General features: G+C 42.4%; 1 protein-coding gene across 1 annotated transcript in view; it reads left to right on the top strand.

Annotated features, from left to right (window-relative positions):
- Positions 1-20,600, top strand: part of ank3a (ankyrin 3a) — a 105,843-nt gene that overhangs the window by 42,653 nt on the left and 42,590 nt on the right. Inside the window, exons 8-24 of the mRNA XM_073481525.1 lie at positions 2,143-2,241; positions 3,305-3,403; positions 3,918-4,016; positions 4,605-4,802; positions 6,256-6,354; positions 6,826-6,924; positions 7,692-7,790; positions 7,886-8,083; positions 9,957-10,055; positions 12,345-12,443; positions 14,379-14,576; positions 14,722-14,820; positions 15,633-15,731; positions 15,877-15,975; positions 16,106-16,201; positions 18,151-18,223; positions 18,452-18,508. Coding sequence (XP_073337626.1) covers positions 2,143-2,241; positions 3,305-3,403; positions 3,918-4,016; positions 4,605-4,802; positions 6,256-6,354; positions 6,826-6,924; positions 7,692-7,790; positions 7,886-8,083; positions 9,957-10,055; positions 12,345-12,443; positions 14,379-14,576; positions 14,722-14,820; positions 15,633-15,731; positions 15,877-15,975; positions 16,106-16,201; positions 18,151-18,223; positions 18,452-18,508 — 1,909 coding nt within the window. The remainder of the gene's footprint in view (positions 1-2,142; positions 2,242-3,304; positions 3,404-3,917; positions 4,017-4,604; positions 4,803-6,255; positions 6,355-6,825; positions 6,925-7,691; positions 7,791-7,885; positions 8,084-9,956; positions 10,056-12,344; positions 12,444-14,378; positions 14,577-14,721; positions 14,821-15,632; positions 15,732-15,876; positions 15,976-16,105; positions 16,202-18,150; positions 18,224-18,451; positions 18,509-20,600) is intronic.

Genomic DNA, 20,600 nt, shown 5'->3' with positions numbered 1-20,600 from the left:
ATCAAAACGGTTTGTCCATAACCTGCATGGCAACCAAATCCCCATCGAGCTGTAAAGGCCTCCAGCAGTAATTCATTTAGTTAAGTTAATTAATGGTTTCAATACTTCTGATCCTCAACCCTTGCACCTAAAGCATTCTGCATGGGACCAAAGCAACAAACTACCTCAACACTGCTTCTATGGTAACAACAAAGGCCCCTCCGTCACACCAAAGCCAGGCGGCCACCTTCTGCGTGTGCCTGTGTCAGTTGGCCTCGTCTCTGGCTTTGGCAGGCTGACCAGTTATCTGGTGTGATTCATCCAAAAATGGCTTTGTTGATCTGATGCTGCAATCCATTGCAACTGTCGGAAGTCGACGGTTCTGACTTGATGTTGCCGACTTCCAATCTAAGCGCATCTGCTCAGGAAAACATGGACGCTCGCAGCAAACTGATGTTTGTATGGCGAGTCTCTGAACTTCACAAGCTTCAGGGACTAATATCAAACACTACAGCAGCTGATTTAACAGATTAGCACAATTCAACAGGCTGAGCACATATCCTGTGTAAGCGGCGTGACAGAACGTCTCATAAAAATTGATGAAAAGTTAATTCTGCTTGTCCGCTGTGTGCGCCGCCATAATGCTGTTGCATCAGGTGTGTTTATGTTGGCAAACTCAGGCTAGATGGATCTGGGCTGAGTCTTAGACCTGGAATTCCGACTTTCATTGCACTTTTCTTTGTCGGAGGTAATTTTCCGCGCTCCGAGTACAATGGATTGCAGCATTAGGCTCCTGCATCGTGGGAAATAAATGTGCACGGTACTCTAAAGGAAGATGGAGGAAAGTTATTGCAGATCTTATAAACAGCACTTGATACACCTACTGTATGTCCACAGATTCACCATAAAAAGACAGATTTTTAGATTTTCGGTTACTTTTCTAATATGATTTCAAGTGTAATAATACAAGTGTACTGTTTTTTGGTTGGGATTTTGGGCTGCATCCAAATGTCCGGACTCCCTTGCTCCTACAGACTCACGGACTTTGCGTGCGCTCACAGGAAGTCTGCGAGTGCTGAGGGCTATCCAAACCCACAATGTAGTGGACACAATCCAGTTCAAAAGGGCCCTGATGTGAAATTTCTGCAGACTTCCAGAGAGAGTCCGCTTGAGACTTCACCGATTGAATTCACATGACTCTGTAGACCTTGTTTTGAATGTGTAAAACAATTACTTTATTAAACATTACTTGAATCCTGTTGGCCAGAAACAACTTTCAGCCACATCCTGACACAGAAATATGTAGAAGTATAGGCTGCATGTTTTTATTGTAGTCTTTATCAGCGGCTTATATCGCTTTGCAGTCTCACGCCCTCGCAGACTTGACACGATGACAGTGAACACATCCCAGTCCGTAAGTCCAGAGGGGTGGACATTTGCATTCAGCCTTTAAGACACCAGATATCAGCAGAGTGGACACACATGTCTGGGACACCTGCTCTCCTCTGTGTTATTAGTTATTTGAAATTGGGATTCAGACGATTAGATTAGCTTAACTTGAGATTCATCCAATTATTGGACAAATTGTTTCCAGGGTCCCTCTGTTGCTTTGACAGCTGTTGCTCAGTAAGCCAGGGGTTTTGCCAGGAAATTACTTTCACTCAAGATGTTAACAAATGGACATTAGGCTCATTTGCCGGACAATTTCTGCACTCTAAAAGAGTCCGTGTGTTGTAAATGAAATTATACAGATTATAAGTAATCATCTCTACATATGATTTATATAGTAACACTTGTGCCTAAGTAGTTAGCCTTTAATTTGCCCTGTGTGATAGTGTACTGAAAGCACATAGAAGCCTATATGGTATACTGAATCTAAACCCTTTAGTTGTCAGCATACCGTTGGCCCCATGTTTGATGCTTCGATAAAAGGACTTTCTCCGCCCCTGTGAGGAAAGTCAGGTGTTAGTGTAACAGTGTCTGGTAGAGTTTGTGCCTGTCTGATGGACTGTGACTGTTCGTTGACTGTAGCCCCCTCCCCTGTGTAGACTGATGGAAAGCTCAATGTCTGCTCTGAATTGTACATGTGGCTCATTTCACAGTTTGTAATGTGGGTGCTTGTCTGTTTCATGTGTGTGTTGTACGGCTTTCTCCGACCCTCAGAGTGGTTTCACCCCCCTACACATCGCGGCTCACTATGGCAACATTAATGTGGCCACGCTCCTGCTGAACAGAGGGGCTGCCGTCGACTTCATGGCTCGGGTGAGTTTATTCTGCCCTCTGCTGGTTGGGAGGTGTATTACCAACAATCAAGAAGGTTTAAATAGTGTATTGTTATACTGTTTACGTTGGAGCAATGATACTACACAGCTGTGAAGCAGCAGGGTTAGTTTAGCTTTCGTGAATTATTGAGCAATCCCCAGGGGCCATTTTCCCAAAAGATATTTAACCATCATTATTTTTGATTTTCCTACTTTGACATTCAGTGAAAAAAGGCCTGTCGTATTCATTGTACTTCATTAATGGCTCATTGCAAACAAAAACATTTATGAATGTTCCCTATTCGCTGTAAAAGTGACTATTCAGTTGCAGCACATGTCTTAGACATAAACAATCGAGCCTCTTCCCTTTAAATGTTTTTACAGCACATCGATGAAGACAAGATAGCTGAAAAAGTTAAGACTAAATTAAGCTGGGTGCACTTAATAGCTGTGTCACATGTTTTAAGCTCACTCCTATTGATTTGCATCATGCTGTGTGTTCATTCTCCATGTTGCAGACTGAAAACAACGAGCAAGTGGCATCATTATTATGTATTTTAAGCAGGCCTTTGGAAACAAATTCCCTACAGTCCTTTAAATTAAGTATACAGCAGTAGAAGTGCTACATTAGCTGATATGCATCTCAGTGTTTCTAATAGGTGCATCACTTTACAAGGCTTTGATATAATAAGCAGAGTAGGATTACTATTTATTTACTGTGACATAATAGACATTAGGCCAGAGTCAGTAATGGCCTGTTATTATATCTTCAGTGTGTGTTTGTGCTGCTTTTTGACACTAATTGCAGGTTATATCCAAAGATTCATGCTAAACACTGGAGCTATTTTGCAACTGTTTGCTTGATAATGAAAGACCCTCAATAAGGAGAGTGAACGGTTTATGTTAGTGCTGGCCAACTAGGAAAAAAAAGCATTAAAATCTATCTAACTAACATGTTTTATATATATAATTAATTAAATCCATGTTGATGTTAATAATAAACCATTACATCCGATGTGACAGCTGAATCTTAACACCAGTTTTTCCTTCTTTTTTCTGTTTAGAATGACATCACGCCACTTCATGTGGCATCAAAAAGGGGCAACAGCAACATGGTCAAGTTGTTGCTGGACAGAGGGTCCAAAATTGATGCAAAGACCAAGGTGAGACATGAAGACATTCAGAAATAAAGCATATGAGGATGAATAATGTGGTCTTTTTGGAGGCACATAGGTCTCATTTTTCACTCTGCTTGCACTGGATTTTGTAAAAATTAAAGAGTCAGCTTATCAAGCTGTCTTTTCTGTTTTCCACAAACCTGCAGAGGTGTCCTGATCAGTAAAATGTAAAGTTTGTGGTGGGAAAAACTCCATAAAAGTCCCTAAGTCTGTTATTTTTGCGGCTGCCTCATCTGGATTTGACTATTTTCATGCAGTGCGAAGTTTATTTGTCATTGTCTCAGTTTTGTTGGAGCTGAAATCGTTTTTCTTGCTCATTCAGTCATTTACTAATCGTGGGACCAAACTCTTATTCATCAATAAAAATGTAATCTACATTCTTCACTCATTTTGCTTGAAGAAGATACCATTTCCATACATTTGCCTTAAACCAGGAGGTTTTGTACAGTTTTTTTATTTTTTTTATTTACACATTTGCTGTTTGTCTGTGTTTTTCCAGGATGGGCTGACACCTCTTCACTGTGGGGCGAGGAGCGGGCACGAGCAGGTGGTAGAAATACTACTAGACCGAGGAGCTCCTTTCCTGTCCAAGACCAAGGTAGCTACTGGGCCGATCAATTCAGGAGACGCTGCTTAGCTCAGAATAGGAAAGATCACAAACACCTGGCACATGTTTTTTTTTTCCCACTGGCTGTTTTAAAATAAATTAGAATAGATCACATTTCACTTGAAACAGGGCACATAATGCTAACAGCATTGTAATATATATTTACAAACTAGCTTTCCTAACCACACAGACCCATTTAAATCAGATAGCAGGCCTGTTGTTGTTGCTGTAGTGTTGTCGCATTGTCTCCATAACGTGTGTGCGACCTCTCCAGAACAGCCTGTCTCCGCTGCGTAGCCCTACAGTTTGACCGCGCAGGACGACCAGTGTAACAAAATAGACATTGTTGTAATGACCTCGTTATAACAATGCTTCTGTAACCTTCTCAGCAACTTCCTTCACAGTCTTTCTGTGCAGCGCATCGGCCACGCCCTAACTTCCTATATCTGTCTGTCCATCTGTCTACGTGTCCGTCTGCGTGTGTGTTTGTCTCTCTCTCTTTGTCTTGCCTCTCTTTCTCTCTCTCCCCCTCTCTCTGTCTCTCTTTCTGTCCCTCGCTCCCCCCACCCCCAACTATAGAACGGTCTGTCGCCGCTGCACATGGCCACTCAGGGGGACCACCTGAACTGCGTCCAGCTCCTGCTCCAGCACGACGTGCCGGTGGACGACGTCACCAACGACTACCTGACGGCGCTGCACGTCGCTGCCCACTGTGGTCACTACAAGGTGGCCAAGCTCATCGTGGACAAGAAGGCCAACCCGAACGCCAAGGCTCTGGTAGGGATGAAGGGGTGGAGTATGGGAGGGACATGGTCATACTGTAAACTTGCAGTGTTAAAGAAAGCGAAAATAAAAGTCTGTCCCTTTTTCCTGATCCGCACCAAAAGTTAATCATGTCTATTCTAGGCTGAGACCTATCCTCCATCTAAGTTTCATGGAAATCCATCCTGCAATTTTTGTGTAATCCAACCAACAAACCAACAAACACACGGACACAAACTCTTTAACTGCAGTGTCCTGGCTAATATAGCAGCAGCTCATTGAACACAAAACAGGGGTTACAGAAATGACCATAATAAACCATGAGTTGATATTAAAATAGATTGATTATAAAAATACTCATCAAGTTTCAAACAGATCAAACAGAATCAAAACCTGAATCGTTGAGAACCGGTCCCATAATGTCTAATCCATCTGAATCATATGCCTCTGAGCTTAACTATTTCTTGCATCCATGCCTGCAAGTTTTTCTGACTCTGACAAGAACGTCAAACTCATGGCTGTACACCGCTGAAAGCTTCAACAAGAAGAAATCATGGTGGAAAGGAGGAAACCATCCAGAGCCTAGCTTCAACCACAAGCAAAATGCTGACACATCTTTCTGCACAACATGGACTTAACTTCCATTAACGCAGTGTGTTTGAAACTCTGCCCCCATCCAAGCAGAGCATCCGTTTCCAAGGCAATACTGTATGTTATCATAATATTAGTGCCACACATTTCATCCATTTTAGATGACGACAGACAGACTGTTGCTACAGCCAGCTCGACAAAAATGGATCAGGACTCAATAAGGGCTTTCAATACAGACTCTGACCGATAAGCAGAATCAGTAATGGCATTGATGTAAATAAAATCCTATCAGTTTCTATCCCTCAAATCCACGTCCAGTGTCCTCCTACAAAATGTTGACAAAAGAAGTGTCTCTTCATGAAGAAAAATTAAATAATGGACTCAATTAATAGAGAAAATATGCAGAGAAAATACTAACTTACCATTGCAGTGTGTGGCTTTTGGTCATGTAGGAGCTTGTTTCATATATAGATGGTAAAAAATGAGACATCCAATAAGATGTTGGTTGGTTTGAAAGAGATAGAGGTGGCAGAAGAGAAGAAAAAACAGAGATCTGGGGAGAAATGAGTGAAGTGATGGAACAAATGTTGAATTCTGCAGTGTAGTTTAAAACTGACACATAGGGCGAAAAATGCACTTTCCAAGATTCAGGATTCGAGAAGGAGAATTGAAAGATAAAAACCGCTTTCTTTGTCACCCTTGTGGTTTGCAGCTGACAGTTTTCTGCACCACCCATTCATTTCCTGGCAGATCATTTGCTTCCCCTTATCATCCTAATAAAAGCAGCTACACAGTCGCAGATGTTTTGTGACTGTGGAGAGTTACTCGAGTACAGACTTCACACTGACAGATTTCTTTCTTTTCTTTCTGTGTGCAGAATGGTTTCACGCCGCTTCACATCGCCTGCAAGAAGAACAGAGTGAAAGTGATGGAGCTGCTGCTTAAACATGGAGCGTCTATCCAGGCTGTCACTGAGGTACTGCACCAGACTCATTTACTCTTTTCTGCTCGACTCCACCTTGTAGCACCAGAAGTGGTTTCTTTAGACTGAACTGACTTTTAACTACTCTAAGCTTTTCCATTTTATACACTGTGACTCACCTTTGGACTTAATTTCACATGTTGACAGCTCTACTAAGGTTTGATATTTACTGTAGTGTTTAATGGTATCGATAAGGGATGCACAATGTTGCAACAAATTTTTGGCTGATTGTCGATGCCAATACCGATGTATGCACATATATCTTTCCTCCTAATTGCAGATACAGTCTAGTCTCTATATTGCTTATGCGTAATTAAAGCATCATCTTATCGGCCTGTCATATCAGCAGAAATATAACTACTGACCGATGCCGCTGTATCATTTTAAAGCCTTTATCTGCCGATACCGATGACGTGCCAATGTTGTTGTTCATCCATCATAATGATCATATTTGTTTCTCTACAGTCTGGCCTGACGCCCATCCATGTGGCAGCCTTCATGGGCCATGAGAACATTGTCCACGCACTCACACACCACGGCGCATCGCCCAACACGACCAACGTAGTAAGTGGATCATTTCTGTTCAAAGTACCTTTTTTTTTTTAGCTTTATAAAAAAGAGGTCTGTGAGTTGGGTTTTAGGAGGCAGAGCAGGTCGTCTATTGATCAGAGCGTTGGCAGTTCAATCCCTGCCTCCTCCTGTTGACACATTGAAGGCAAGACACAGAACTAGAACTCAACGACTTAGGTCCTGACTTGTTTGATAAATTGATCACTCACAAGAAACCTTAAATCGGACTAAATTATCTAACATCACACGCACGTCTCTTGCAGATTGGTCGTGGGAAAATGAGAGCCGTGTGAGTTTTGCTTTTTATCAAACAGGAAACAGTTGTAGCAAGTGAAGTTAATTTGCCTACTCGACCTTGCACAACCTGCAATGTGACTATTGCGCATGCGCACATTGTGATGTCAGTGTTAAAAAATATTGTGCAGTCCTACGCTGAACCCCGGGTTTCTCCCTAGCCACAACAGATGCACAAGCCAGTACAATCCTAATTGCCAGTCCCAAGCCTGGATAAATGGGGAGGATTGCGTCAGTAGGCGCAAGTAAAGCTTATGCTAAATCAAATATGTGGATCATAGAAATCAGATTTCCGTGCAGGGCAGGGTGGGGCACAGTTTTCCAGTGAGATGGAAAAACAGATAATCCGCTCTGGCGACCCCTGAGAGGGAGCAGCAGAATGAAAATAATTAGACTTTCTATGAGTTCAAATCCCACATCATTGCATATGAAAAGCTCCCACTGATGACTTTTTCTGTGTCTTTCAGAGAGGCGAGACAGCTCTCCACATGGCAGCCAGGGCAGGCCAGGCAGACGTAGTCCGATACCTGCTCAAGAACGGAGCCAAGGTGGAGACCAAGTCCAAGGTGAGAACACCGAGGCCCATTATCAATCACTGAGCCGGGGACAAAAAACAAACAATGAGCCAAAAAGTGACTTTCTCCTCCTTCCTTCTCTGCAGGATGACCAGACAGCGTTACACATCTCCAGTCGGCTGGGGAAAGTCGACATAGTCCAGCAGCTGCTGCAGTGCGGCGCCTCTGCCAACGCTGCCACCACCTCAGGCTACACCCCCCTTCACCTGGCTGCCCGCGAAGGACACCAGGATGTTGCTGCCATGCTGCTGGAGAACGGAGCCTCACTGTCCTCCTCGACTAAGGTGGGTCAGGTGGAGCAACTTATTTACATGCATGAGGAGCTGGACGTTTGTTTTCCTTTCACTCAAACACAGAAACACACATCTGAAGAACGCAGCGTCACAGAGCAGAACATCTTCATTATTTCAGTGCCATGTGTCGCCACTAGTGGGCACCAGTCTCTGTTGTCAACAGCCTCCATGGTGCTTGTCTTACCATGTTTGTTGCTTTCATTCATATAAAAACCTATAAACTGTTCTGTCACGTAGTGGAGTCACCTCACTGTTACAGTGTTCACCTTCAGGTCAGTGGTAGTAATCATGTTGGCCCAGTAATTTAAGACACTTATTTTCAACTCAGGAGGGGTTTTTTTTCATCCGTGCAGTCGACCATGAAGAGATAATGTGAATGTTTTAGCGGTGGCGGTTTCACATGTGACTAATTGTGCAGATCAAGGTCAAAAAGAGACGTGGCGTCGCTTTTATGGAATTACTTTGTGCATGTGTGTGATAATGTTGCTGGGGGGGGGGCTGACTGTGAAGGTGACCTCTGTCAGTGGAACAGATTAATGAAGGGTAAACCCCATGGTGCCAGTGCTCTCTCTCTCTCACACACACTCTCACTCACATGCAGCATCTTTTGGGACATCACCTGAGTCAGCTGTTCAAGGAAATGATGTCACACCAATCTGGGAACACTTTCATTGACCCATTTATGATGTTTATGAAACAAATGTATCATTAAAGTGCTTACGTTTTTTTAAAACAAGCTTTTAAAACTAATGTCTCTCTGAACTATCTTCTTTAAAGTGACCCTTTATAAACTGTACTGACTGTAATCAGTCACACAAATGAGGTTGTGTGTTTCAGAGCGTGGAATGGGAATCTGTGGGAGTCCCACATTCCTCTGGAAAATATGACCTAATGTCTTTAAATATCTTCACATACACACAGGAAGGAAGCCGAGATTAACGTGATCAGCCATTTATAGATCTGGAATACATGAGGAAATAAGGGCCTTTGGATTAGTCTCTCTGGGTATCACATACTTTTAAACAATCTTAAGTTCAAAGGTTATTGTAACTAATTTAGCACATGCACAAAATGCTCATTTATATCATCATATGTTTTAATTTAGTTGATTATTTGTTAATTAAGTAATTTTGTAGTTTTTAAATATACATTTTAATGTAATTCAAAAACTTTTCACAATGTTGAACTTCCTCCACAACATATATTTTAGTTTGATAGTGCTTTCGAATCTGTAAATGTTACCCCACAAAAGTATTTCTATGTAAAGACACTGTCGCTAACGGATATTTTTATTTGGGATTGAAACAGTTTGAATGAACTAAACTTGCTTTGAATGGGCTGATCAGTGAACATCTTTGTCACAGTGGGTTCATGCTTCAGTTGTGCTGCTACTGGTGCAATATCTGTAGAAATCCTTTATTTTCTAGGTTTTAATTCATAATGGATACTGTGACTTTGCACAAACATAACCATTCAGATGATTTCTTTACAACCATGTGAGAAACTATGCTGTTATGAAGAGGAGCTCGACCCCAGGCCAGAAAGGGCTGACCTGAAACAGTGCAAATATTTACTTCCTGTTTGAATACCCGTCTCTACTGTTCCTTTCTACATCAGGCCTATTCAGCTTCTTTTTCAGAGGGGCCAGATTTAAAACCTGACCTGTAGAGCTATTAATTTTAATGTGTTTAAACAAAACACCTTCCTTTTTCAAGGATAAAAAGTAATGCACCTTTTAAATCTTATAAGTTGGACCGGATTGAGGTTGTCACACAGGCCGCCAGTTGAATAGGTCTGCTCTACATCCTCTCCATCTTCCAACTGCCTTTCATTTTGATCATGTGTCTTATTTTGTGTTCAACAGAAAGGGTTCAGTCCCCTTCATGTGGCAGCAAAGTACGGCAAGATGGAGGTGGCCAGTCTCCTCCTGCAGAAGAGAGCTGCGCCGGATGCTGCTGGGAAGGTGAGATGTCTTTAAAAACCGAGGAGACGCCTGGTGCACGACACACTTTAGGGAGTCGTTCTTTATCTCGAACATTTAAAGATATTTTCAGATGCTGCTGGAAAACATGAGCTGTCTGAGGAAGGAGGGCTTTGGCATAGATAGGACTCTACATATTAGGCAGGAGATGACACTCCTACACAGAGCAGAGGAAAACGAAGGCAGGAGTTGTTACATCATCATTAAAAGCAACCTAGAATGAGGCGTTTCAGGATCAGAGTTTTAAAATAATCCTTAGAGATTCTTGTGAATAGCTGATGGGATTATTAGCATCTGTATGTAGAAGATAACGTTATACGACAAAGTAAGAAGAAATTAAACATATGCAGCTGTTGAGTTGTCCTGAAGTTTGTTAATCCTGAATTTTCTGGGGAGATCAAGTCAAGAAATGGCCAAAATCAGGAAGTCATCCAGATACTGTGACCATTAATCATTCTGCAAGTCTTTCTGTCGCCTGCCCTTATCCAACCTGTCTCCGAGAGAGTTAACAGAACTTTTTTGGAGTTGCATTTTTGCGAGCTGCACGTGAGGGGGTGGTGGTTGTGTGGAGGAGTGGCAGGTTCAGAAGTGATCCCGGGACAACACAGCCAACAGATGCTTGTCCTGTTGCAAAAAACCTTCTGGGCACATTTGCTTTTATTCCCCTGATGACAAGCACTCATTCCACCTCCACATGCGCCCTCGTGCAAACGCATTTGTATACACATGCACACACACATATTGACACACTTACTGACTTAGCACAGACCTACTGGCACTGATTATGGTGTGTGTGTATGTGTGCGCGCGCGTGTGTATGTGTGCCACCATCTGAGAGCGTTTAACATAATGGCAGTCAGGTATGATAATGAAGCTTCCACACAGCTTGGTGGTGTCGCGTTAAAATCAGTCCCATTGTAGCACCGAGTCTGAGCACAAAGCAAAATCAGGCCCTTTATTGCTGTTTAATTATGCAGATTTTCTTTATAGATGAGAAGAAAGACAATGGAGTAGTTGATTTCATCACATTTTGTCCAGGACAGTTGTAACAACACATCGCAGCAGCTCATGGGAGTATCAGGATGGACTCTGCACACTTTTTCTGAGTAAACTCAAGGTTTTGTTAAAATACGAGGGACATTCCTGTGACTCAGTGAGCATCCTAGTGACTCAGGCCTGCAGCCTGCTGAGTCAGGAGGGGAGTTTTAATCCAAGACAATAACAACAACATGCTGCCACTGCTGCTGCTAACACTCTGCTACTACTGCTAAACAAAACACTAACTGTCACATCATCGCCGTCCAATGATAACCCTCCATGTACAACTCTTGTGTCTGCATTTTTTCAGATAGAATACAGGATTAAAGGGGAACTTCACCAAGTTTACACATCAAAGTATGTTTACGGTTCAAGGGTAGTGCTGCAGCATATGTGAAAAAAAAAGGCCGATGAAGGTCTTTTGTGTATGATTACTGCATCAAGTGATGTCAAGATAAACTAAATTTAATGAGTTTGAAGGAATTGAGCTTATCAGACAGACATCTGTAGCCTCTGCTAACTGCTACTAGCATAACACACCTGAGGCTCTGTCCACATGTACACAGGTATTTCTTAAACCGTTTCTTAAAGTGTTTTGGCCTTTCGTACAGACGTAAAAGGCAATTCCTCCTTCCGAGGTGAAGATATTTATAACCTTTGTTTTTAGTGTTTACGTTTTTTGGAAATGATGATGCAGACAAACACGTTTATCAGAGTGTGTAGCATCATTGGCAAATGTGAAGTGAGAGTGTAGATGTGTAATGTGGGTATTGTGGGTAATGTAGGTGCAAAATTTTGACAAGGGAGACGAATGTGTGGAGTTATAAAGATGATATTTCTGGCTCTGCTGCATTGATTTGCTCTTTCTTTGTCCACCGTGAGTCCGACAATTGACAATGCTAGCAGAGTGCTTAATTAGAGTGTTAATTAACCATTTAAAAAACAATTGGAGCAAAGTTGTCATTTTGAAAAATACATTTCACAGGCCAGCGAAGACATAATCATCGTCTCTTTTGATGATATCATCCTAACTTCTTCTTGATTACAGCATGAAGTTTCTGCTCTAACTGTCTCCTGTACTGTCCATCTGTCTATCCATCTCGCTTTTCATGTCTTTGTATTCTGTTGGTGTGGTTCTTTCATTTTACTTATCGGTGTGAGTGCTCGCGATCTTCTAACCTGGTGTTCTGCTGCATGCTTGTGTGTGTGTGTGTGTGGGTGTGGGTGTTTTAGAGCGGGCTAACTCCACTGCATGTAGCTGCTCACTACGATAATCAGAGAGTGGCACTGCTGCTGCTGGATCAGGGAGCTTCCCCACATGCTGCCGCCAAGGTATCCACACAAACTCACATTAACACTCATACTACAATGAATCCACCTGGCTTACGCCTCCAGTGCCATCTCAGACCATTAACAATGTATGTAATGTCTGTATGTACTGTATGTACGAGGATCTAATGCTCCCATTCAATCTGGTGTAGTCTTTGACATTGTGCGGCTGTGAAGTCACTCAACCAGCCAGAATTTAGCTCATAGTTTCAGCATATTGGGCTTGGTGGTTTACTGGATGCTGTATTTTCATATTTCTCATAAAGTAAAAACTGGAGAGCACATGTGACTGGACTGCTTATGTGTTATACATGTTATAAATTACTCCACAGCCAGTCACTACTTCAAAACCACCCACTTGTGTGAAGTCTGTTCCAGGGCTGTAAATTTTGTGTGTTTTCCAATAAAACGCCCCCCCAAAAAAAGCACTTTAGTTACTGCGCTTTAGTTACACACAAACACACATGGTCAGTGACATACGGTCAAGTTGTGGTTCGTCTCCTGCTAGGCTTTGGTTGTCTGTCAAAACCACAGAAGAAGTATGAGCAGAATGGCAGAACAAACCAAAATATGGCAGGAAATTTTTTTGGCTGGACAGACATCCTGCAAGGGGAGACCGAAGCTTGTAAAGCTCATTTATCCTTGCTTGCTGTCTTCCCTGCAAGCTCCCTCTCCGTTAATCTGTATCAGTCTCTATTTATTCCCCTACTTCTACTGCCTCCCTCCCACACTCTTAGTCATTCCTCCCTGCCTCCCTTTCTCTCAGTTTCTCCCACTATAAATTGTTTTTCATTTGGCTGGCTACTAAAGTCGGAGTGCTTGGTCTAATTTAAGTGCTTTTTGGAAAGGGATGAATCTTTGTGTACTAGAGGAGTTGCCTAGAAGTGTTTGCACGCTCAAATGCGAGCATCGATGATCACAGAGCGGTGGAGTAAAAATATTGCGTCATATCGATTGAAATTGTGATTTTCACTTGCGAAATAAGTCGTGCAGTGAGCAATCCGAGAGATGAAATTTGATTCAAAGGAGGAGAGCAGTTTGGAAATAATGTGTGACGTCGATATAGTTTTGAGTTTCAGAGCTCAGTTTCACCAAATAGATAACAGAGTGTGACTCTTTTCCAAACTCCTTTTACAACCTCGATTCCAAAAAAGTAAAAAACCGAAAAATGTGAAATTCTGTAGATTTTTGACCTTTACGCAATTGAAAATAGTTTTCAAACGAGTTGGGAAAGGAGCAACAAAAGACTGGGAAAGCTGTGAAATGCTCCAAAAAACCTGTTTAGAAAATTCCACAGGTATTTAACAGTTTAACAGGTGATAGTATTGTGATTCAGTATGAGAGGGGCATCCTCGCAAGGCTCAGTTGTTCACAAGCGAGGAAATATGAAACCATTGTCCATGAACATAGTTTGTTTGGGAATGATTGCACCCTGTTTTTATTAAGTTTTGCGCAGCGTCCCAGCTTTCTTTGGATTTGGGATTGTAGATTAACTCAGCCCGCCTCCTCTGTGGAGCTCAGGGAGTTGAATAAGGCCCACCTACAGCTTACATTACCACCAGTGGGATCCAACAGGGAAATGTATTTAAAGGCTGTCTTTAGTTTAGTGCCTGTTCACAGATCCTCTCCATGGTGATCAACATGAGGACTGTCAGAATGGTCACAGCTGCTCCTCTGTCTATTCGCTCTGTATCAGTGTTGTTTATGTGTTCAACCAGCTGAGGGAAACCTTCAGTCTGAGATCTCAGATGTTCATTCGGAATAAAAACACATAATAAAGTGAAGATACCAAATAAAAATGCAAAAGCATAACTAGGCAGTTCTTGTACGATGAACTAGATAACATGTTAGACTAACAATAAAAATCCAGAAGAGCTGGAAGAAGAAGAAGAGCTCACCCCCACCTCCTAACCCCTACATCTCTTTCGCTTGCTTCAGAATGGCTACACGCCGCTCCACATCGCTGCCAAAAAGAACCAAATGGACATTGGGACCACACTTCTGGAGTACGGCGCCGACACCAACGCGGTGACGCGGCAAGGCATCAGCCCCATTCACCTGGCAGCGCAGGAGGGCAGCGTGGACCTGGTGTCACTGCTGCTGACCAAGAACGCGAACGTCAACGTGTGCAATAAGGTAAGGAAGGAAAACAAGTGAGTCTCTGAAGCTTTTCAAACTGATTTCCAGCATCCTGTTCGCTGAGGCTTGTTCCGGTCTCCCTCCTCAACAAAAGTATTTGTGTGTTGACGCGTGTTTGTGTGTGTCCTTTCCGTATATACAGAGCGGACTTACACCACTCCACCTAGCAGCTCAGGAAGACAAGGTCAATGTTGCAGAAGTCCTTCTCAACCACGGGGCTGATGTCAACCCACAAACAAAGGTAAAGCCATCTCAGACATATACACACACGCACACTGTAAATACACACACAGATAAAGGTCTTTAAATCTCTTTTAGTAGGTTTGATGCATCATCTTTTATTCACATGCATCATTTGACTTTGCTGCACATGATTGCATTTCTGATTCTCTCCATTTAAACTGGATTTTCCTGAATAGTTTCAGCGCACTGATGGCATCGGAAAATACTCACACACACACACACACTTGCGGGCACACACATTCGTCCAGGATCATCTCAGGTGCTACATGAATAAAGGATTGATACCTGAGGGGAAGGTGTTCATGTCTTTGTAGATGCGCCACACACTGTCGCAAACGCACACGCGCTCATGAGCACGTACAATGCTCTAATATTCGGTCACACTCTGTCAATTACATCCAGGTACGCACATACGGGCCTCGTTACAGGCTGCTCACGTAGCTGAAGGTTGGACTAACACAAGGTTATCGTGTGTGTGTGTGTGTTTGTGTATTTGTGCTGACAGGACAGTTGTTTACAGTGAATAGGTTATTCACTCGCTGATCTCCTCCATTGCCACTGTGCAATGTGCTCATAATTCATGGCCGTGAAATATGATGCTGTTTTGAAGTTATATTTAGAATTAGAGATGGGGCGCTAAGAAGCGGAGGCAAGTTATTTTTTGTTTCACAATCATTTCTAAATTCTCAGAGACTGTGATGTAACAAGATGAGGCCTCCAGTCGTTGTACATGGCTGTGTTTTCCTCCTCTTTTCATCTCCTCACCCCTTCTTGTCTGTGTCTCCTCCTCCTCTACTCTCCTTCATGCAGATGGGTTACACGCCGCTGCACGTGGCCTGCCACTATGGCAACGCAAAGATGGCAAACTTCCTGCTGCAGAACCACGCCAGAGTCAATGGCAAAACCAAGGTAGAAAAACACATGCTCACACACCTACGCACACTCACATGCACAGTCTTGTGCTGCTGTTTTTGAGCCCTTATTACACTTTACTCATAACAATATATTGTTGTATTTCCTCTCTTTCCCTGACTCTTTGTGTGTCTCGCTCTAGAACGGGTACACTCCTCTACACCAGGCAGCTCAGCAGGGCCACACCCACATCATCAACCTGCTGCTTCAGCACGGGGCCTCAGCCAACGAGCTCACCGTGGTCAGTGCACAAACACACTGGCACACAAACACACACATACACACAAACAGAGATGAAGCTCAGTTAATTAAACTGAATGCTCTTTGTGTTTTCTGTGAATAACTTCCTGCTGGTCTGTTCTGCTGTTCAGAATGGAAACACTGCCCTATCCATCGCCTGTCGCCTTGGGTACATCTCTGTGGTGGACACTCTGAGGCCCATGACGGATGAAAACCTCACCACCATGGTGAGACACTTGTCTTCCTGTCAACATCTCATATACAGCTGTTGAACGCACACAATCTCTGTCACATTACCAATAAGTTCCAGACTAATTCAAAGGGGCTCTGTGGAACGTCTGTGTTGTGCTGGAAGTCGGTCGTTAGTTTATGTTAGCGGACTCCATTTCTAAACTAACGTTAGCTGTTGCTCTCTGTTAGCGGAGCGGAGAGAGGCACTTAGACGAGGCACTCGAGACGTGCATTAAGACCCATCCTTTGGACTGTCACTGTCTGATCAGAGTCCTCCACAAAGAAATCCACAGTCCAGCAGCATTTAACAACTTAAACAAATCATCCACATGCTTGTATAGGCAACAGAGAGAGACGGGGAAGGTCTAATTTTTCACGTCACGTTACAGTCCGCTCACATATGACCAATAAAAAAGTGATTAATACATGTAAATTGCCACAAATTGTTACATTGAGCCCCTCTAAGTCTCATGAATATTTTCTCTAACTTGGAAATAGGTTGAATACGAGAGCAGGGGCAGTATTATAAATGTACGTGAAAATGAAAGAATTATCATGCTTCATGCTGCATTACTGAAAAGCTGTTAATCATCTTTTTTGTACCCAGACAATATGAGAAATTAAAACATTTTAAAAGTGAGAATTTAGTATTCTCAGTTTAAATAATTACACTAATAGTTCTGCATGCTTCAGGACATAAACAAATCTCATATACGTTGTATTATGTACTCAGTTAAGAATTATTAAAGCAGTTAAATTAATTTCCTACTTTCAGGGCAGCCATTGCTATTTATGTATTTTTTAAGGATTCTCTGACATAAGATTCAAGAGTTGTCTTCCAAAAAGCATTGAAATCAGGAGCTGCAAGCCCAGTAATGACTATAGATGTGGACAATGTGAGATGAATAATATATTTGGCATTAAGAGTGTTGCCGTTCACTAAAAACCTGGGATATGCATGTAAAATGATTGAGCGTTTGTGTTGAACTGTGTGGAGTGACCTACCCAATCTGAAACTTGGCCAATCACCAGCACCGTACTGTGAGTGGAGTCAGTGTGTGAATCCTGCAAATCAGTCAGCGAGTAAGTCAGTGAGTCCCGCTGTGTCACATGTGTGAAGTTATCCTGATTAAGAGACAGAGAAAGGGCTTAGGTGGGAGCTTAAGGTTTCTCCTCAAATAGCCCAGGCCACTAACAGCGATCCCATACAAGCACGTGTCCGGGAGAAAAAAGGGGGAAGGAGAAGGGGAAATACATAGAGGCAGTGGGATGATGAAACGATGAGGGGGACAGAGAGTGAAGAGACGGACAGAGAGGACACTGAGGATCCTGCGCAATCAGCAGCAAAGTGTTTTAGTCGTGAATGAAATAACTTAAAGATCAAGGTCGTTCCTCTCTCAACACCTTTGTGTGACTGATCTATTATTCACTGTGCAGAGGCCTCTGCTGTTGTTTTATGTGTCTATTGAAGCTACATCTGCAGGCTGGTCAGTTACGTGGGGTAAAATGGCCTTCAAACATACAGTATCATTACTTCTTACACTGACAGAGGCCACGGCTAAGAATCAGGTTAATGTCCCCGTCAGGAAATATACGTGAAGGTCACACTTGAGTATTCATTAATTGACTACAGTTGTCTCAGTATATACTGATTTTCAGATGATTTAACAATTTCAAAATGGTCAATCTTCAAGATAAACTCCCTGATTTTCTTATGGCTTTAAGATAGCACACTTAAATATCAAGGGTACTTTTAAAGTGGTTGGTTCCAGCCTGCATAAACACACATCATATTTTGTTTCACATGAATTTTTTTCCCTTTTTTTGGCATATATTGTTCAATAGGTGCACAGTATGATGTGATTTGGAAGGGTTAATATGTCATCATAATGTTGGTTGGCAAAACTGGCTTGTTCAGCTGTCCGTCGTCTTCTCACATTTGCAGAGTGCATCAGAAAAACACAAAATCAACGTCCCGGAGACCATGAACGAGTACCTCGACATGTCGGACGATGAAGGTACGTGAAGAATGATCACATTTTCTCTTCATTCACATTATTTTTAGACATTGAGTACTAAAATTTAATTAATTAATTGTTTAAAGCTGTTGTTGTGACTTGATTTTAATACAATGAAAGTAATATAAATACACTGCATGATTTCCATACACTTGTGACTTTGTGCTGTGTGATGTCATTTTCATTAACATGTGCATGTTTCACTGTGTGTGTGTCCAAATCACACAGTCCGGGCCAATGTGCCAGAGATTCTAGATGAGGAGTCTTTTTCAGATGGTGATGAAGGTATTTGTCACCTGTTTGCTTCCACCGCTCTGCTGTTTGTTTGTTTGTTTGTTTGTTTGTTTGTTTGTTTGTTTTCCTTTAACATGACGCAGCAGAACTCACCTGCTTTGTTGGACAGCTAACCGTTAAGGCTTTGCTATACTACTACTTGTGCTTTGCTGCTGATCAACAGCCAGAACACACACACACACACACACACACACACACACACACACTTTCCACTTATATTGGCACCACGGACAGGTTTAAAGGCTCTGACATACCACACTGCCAAAAAGAAATTGTTTTGCATTTTATCGCTCAGAGCTTTTTAATACCACGTTGACAGCTGTTTCCAGTATTTGAGTGACAAGGAAGAGCAAAGGAAACGATATATACATCACATAGCTTCGGTAAAACTGTCTTACCATCAACCCGATTGTTTACTTTCATCCACCATGTTTCAGCATCATATGACGTCAGCTCGGCAACTCCAAGTTGTTCTTGAGAGGGCATTCACGTGAACTTTCCCAGTCAGAAAGACGTATTACCAATCATTTCGACATCACCTGAACGCATTTATTCTCATCCCAAGAGCCAATAATAGGGTCAGACGGAGAAGATATTCTATTTCTGTGAGGTTTTTTGTTTAATTTACTGTAATTATTTGCCTGCTGTCATCAGACAAAGAATAAAGTCTCGGCTTTCCATCAGCGATCATTAAATTATTGAACTGTTTTAGCCTTGAAACAGGTTTGAGTGTCCTGTTTCTGTTCACAAACTGACACTGCTGATGCTATTTTCACTTCAACTTGAAAACACATTGGTTATTTTTAACCACTCACACATTGTAAGTCTCATACTGCGTGATAATCCTCATCTTGTGATGTGTCATCTTAACGTCAACGCTGTGAGAACATGAAAACAAGGCCAGTGTGACTCACTGGGAAGAGACCTGCGTACATTCAATGAAATCATCTTGTTTGACTGTATGTAAACCTCAGTAAATTACAGTAATGATAGTTAGCAGCAGAATGGCTGCTGTAGCTCTGCAGAGCCAAACAGCTCTGCCAAGTTTATGGTACAAGTCACATTGTTTCAGGCTGCCCACTTCAGCCTGCCGTCCTTTTGTTTTGGAGCCACAGAGCCAACAGGCCTGCAAAATTGATGAGCTTGTTCACGGCTTGTTGCTTAGGGGACAGTCAGGGGAGGAGTTTCTGTGTCAGGTGATACAGCTAGACTCAACAAGTTACATACACACACGTATCAGGTGATTATGGGTGAGTTTAAACCGAAGATCCTCCTCATATCTATGATCCAGTGTGTTATCACTACCAAAGCGGAGTATCCATGGCCTTGTATACTCCACATAAACTGTTTATACTGTGTGCATAATTCATCGGCATTGTAGTTGAGCAGCGCGGCCTTGACGTTCACCCACCAGCCCGGCTTCAGTTAGGTGTTAGTGTGTGTGTGAGTGTGAAAAGAAGGAAGTGAAGAGTTTTCACGTCGCTCTTTAATCCTATATGAGGGAAGCCAATCCTATTAAGCTGTAGGTTGGAGTTAGTGTGACAGGTCACTCGTGGTGTCCCGCTGTTGTGTGTGTATGGGCGTGTGTGTGTGTGTGTGAGTCTGTGGCCTGCTTGTGCTATTTCGGCTCTCTACGGACTACTATAGCCACTAATTGTTTCATCTTTAGGGAACGACTTAATCCTTGTTGTGCCCTGTTTTCAGACTAGCTCCATAATCCCAGTGATGGAATGATGTACTTAAATATTGTACTTAAGTACAATTTTGAGGTACTTGTACTTTATTTGATTATTTACATTTCCCGCTACTGTCTACTTCCAGTTCAGTCAAAAATTGTACTTTTACACCACTACTTTTCTTTGGAAACTTACTGGTTACTCATCGTCAGAGCCGAGGTAAATCAAATACATTTTATCAATGTGGCCAAAATCACAGATACAGATGTAAAAGTGCTTTAAAGTACAACGAAAACTCATGTTAGCTTTAGCAAACTGCTATCGAGAGCAGAGGCCACGCCCCTTGCCAGTGGACCTCCTGGGACCTTATTTCAGAAAAGCTCTGTATGGTAGTTACTGGAGGGAGA

This window comes from Pagrus major, chromosome 15 (assembly GCF_040436345.1).
Source record: "Pagrus major chromosome 15, Pma_NU_1.0".
In the NCBI taxonomy this organism is placed as follows: Eukaryota; Metazoa; Chordata; class Actinopteri; order Spariformes; family Sparidae; genus Pagrus; species Pagrus major.
The sequence above is the reverse complement of the archived record's forward strand: the minus strand, read 5'-3'. Positions and strand labels throughout refer to the sequence as shown.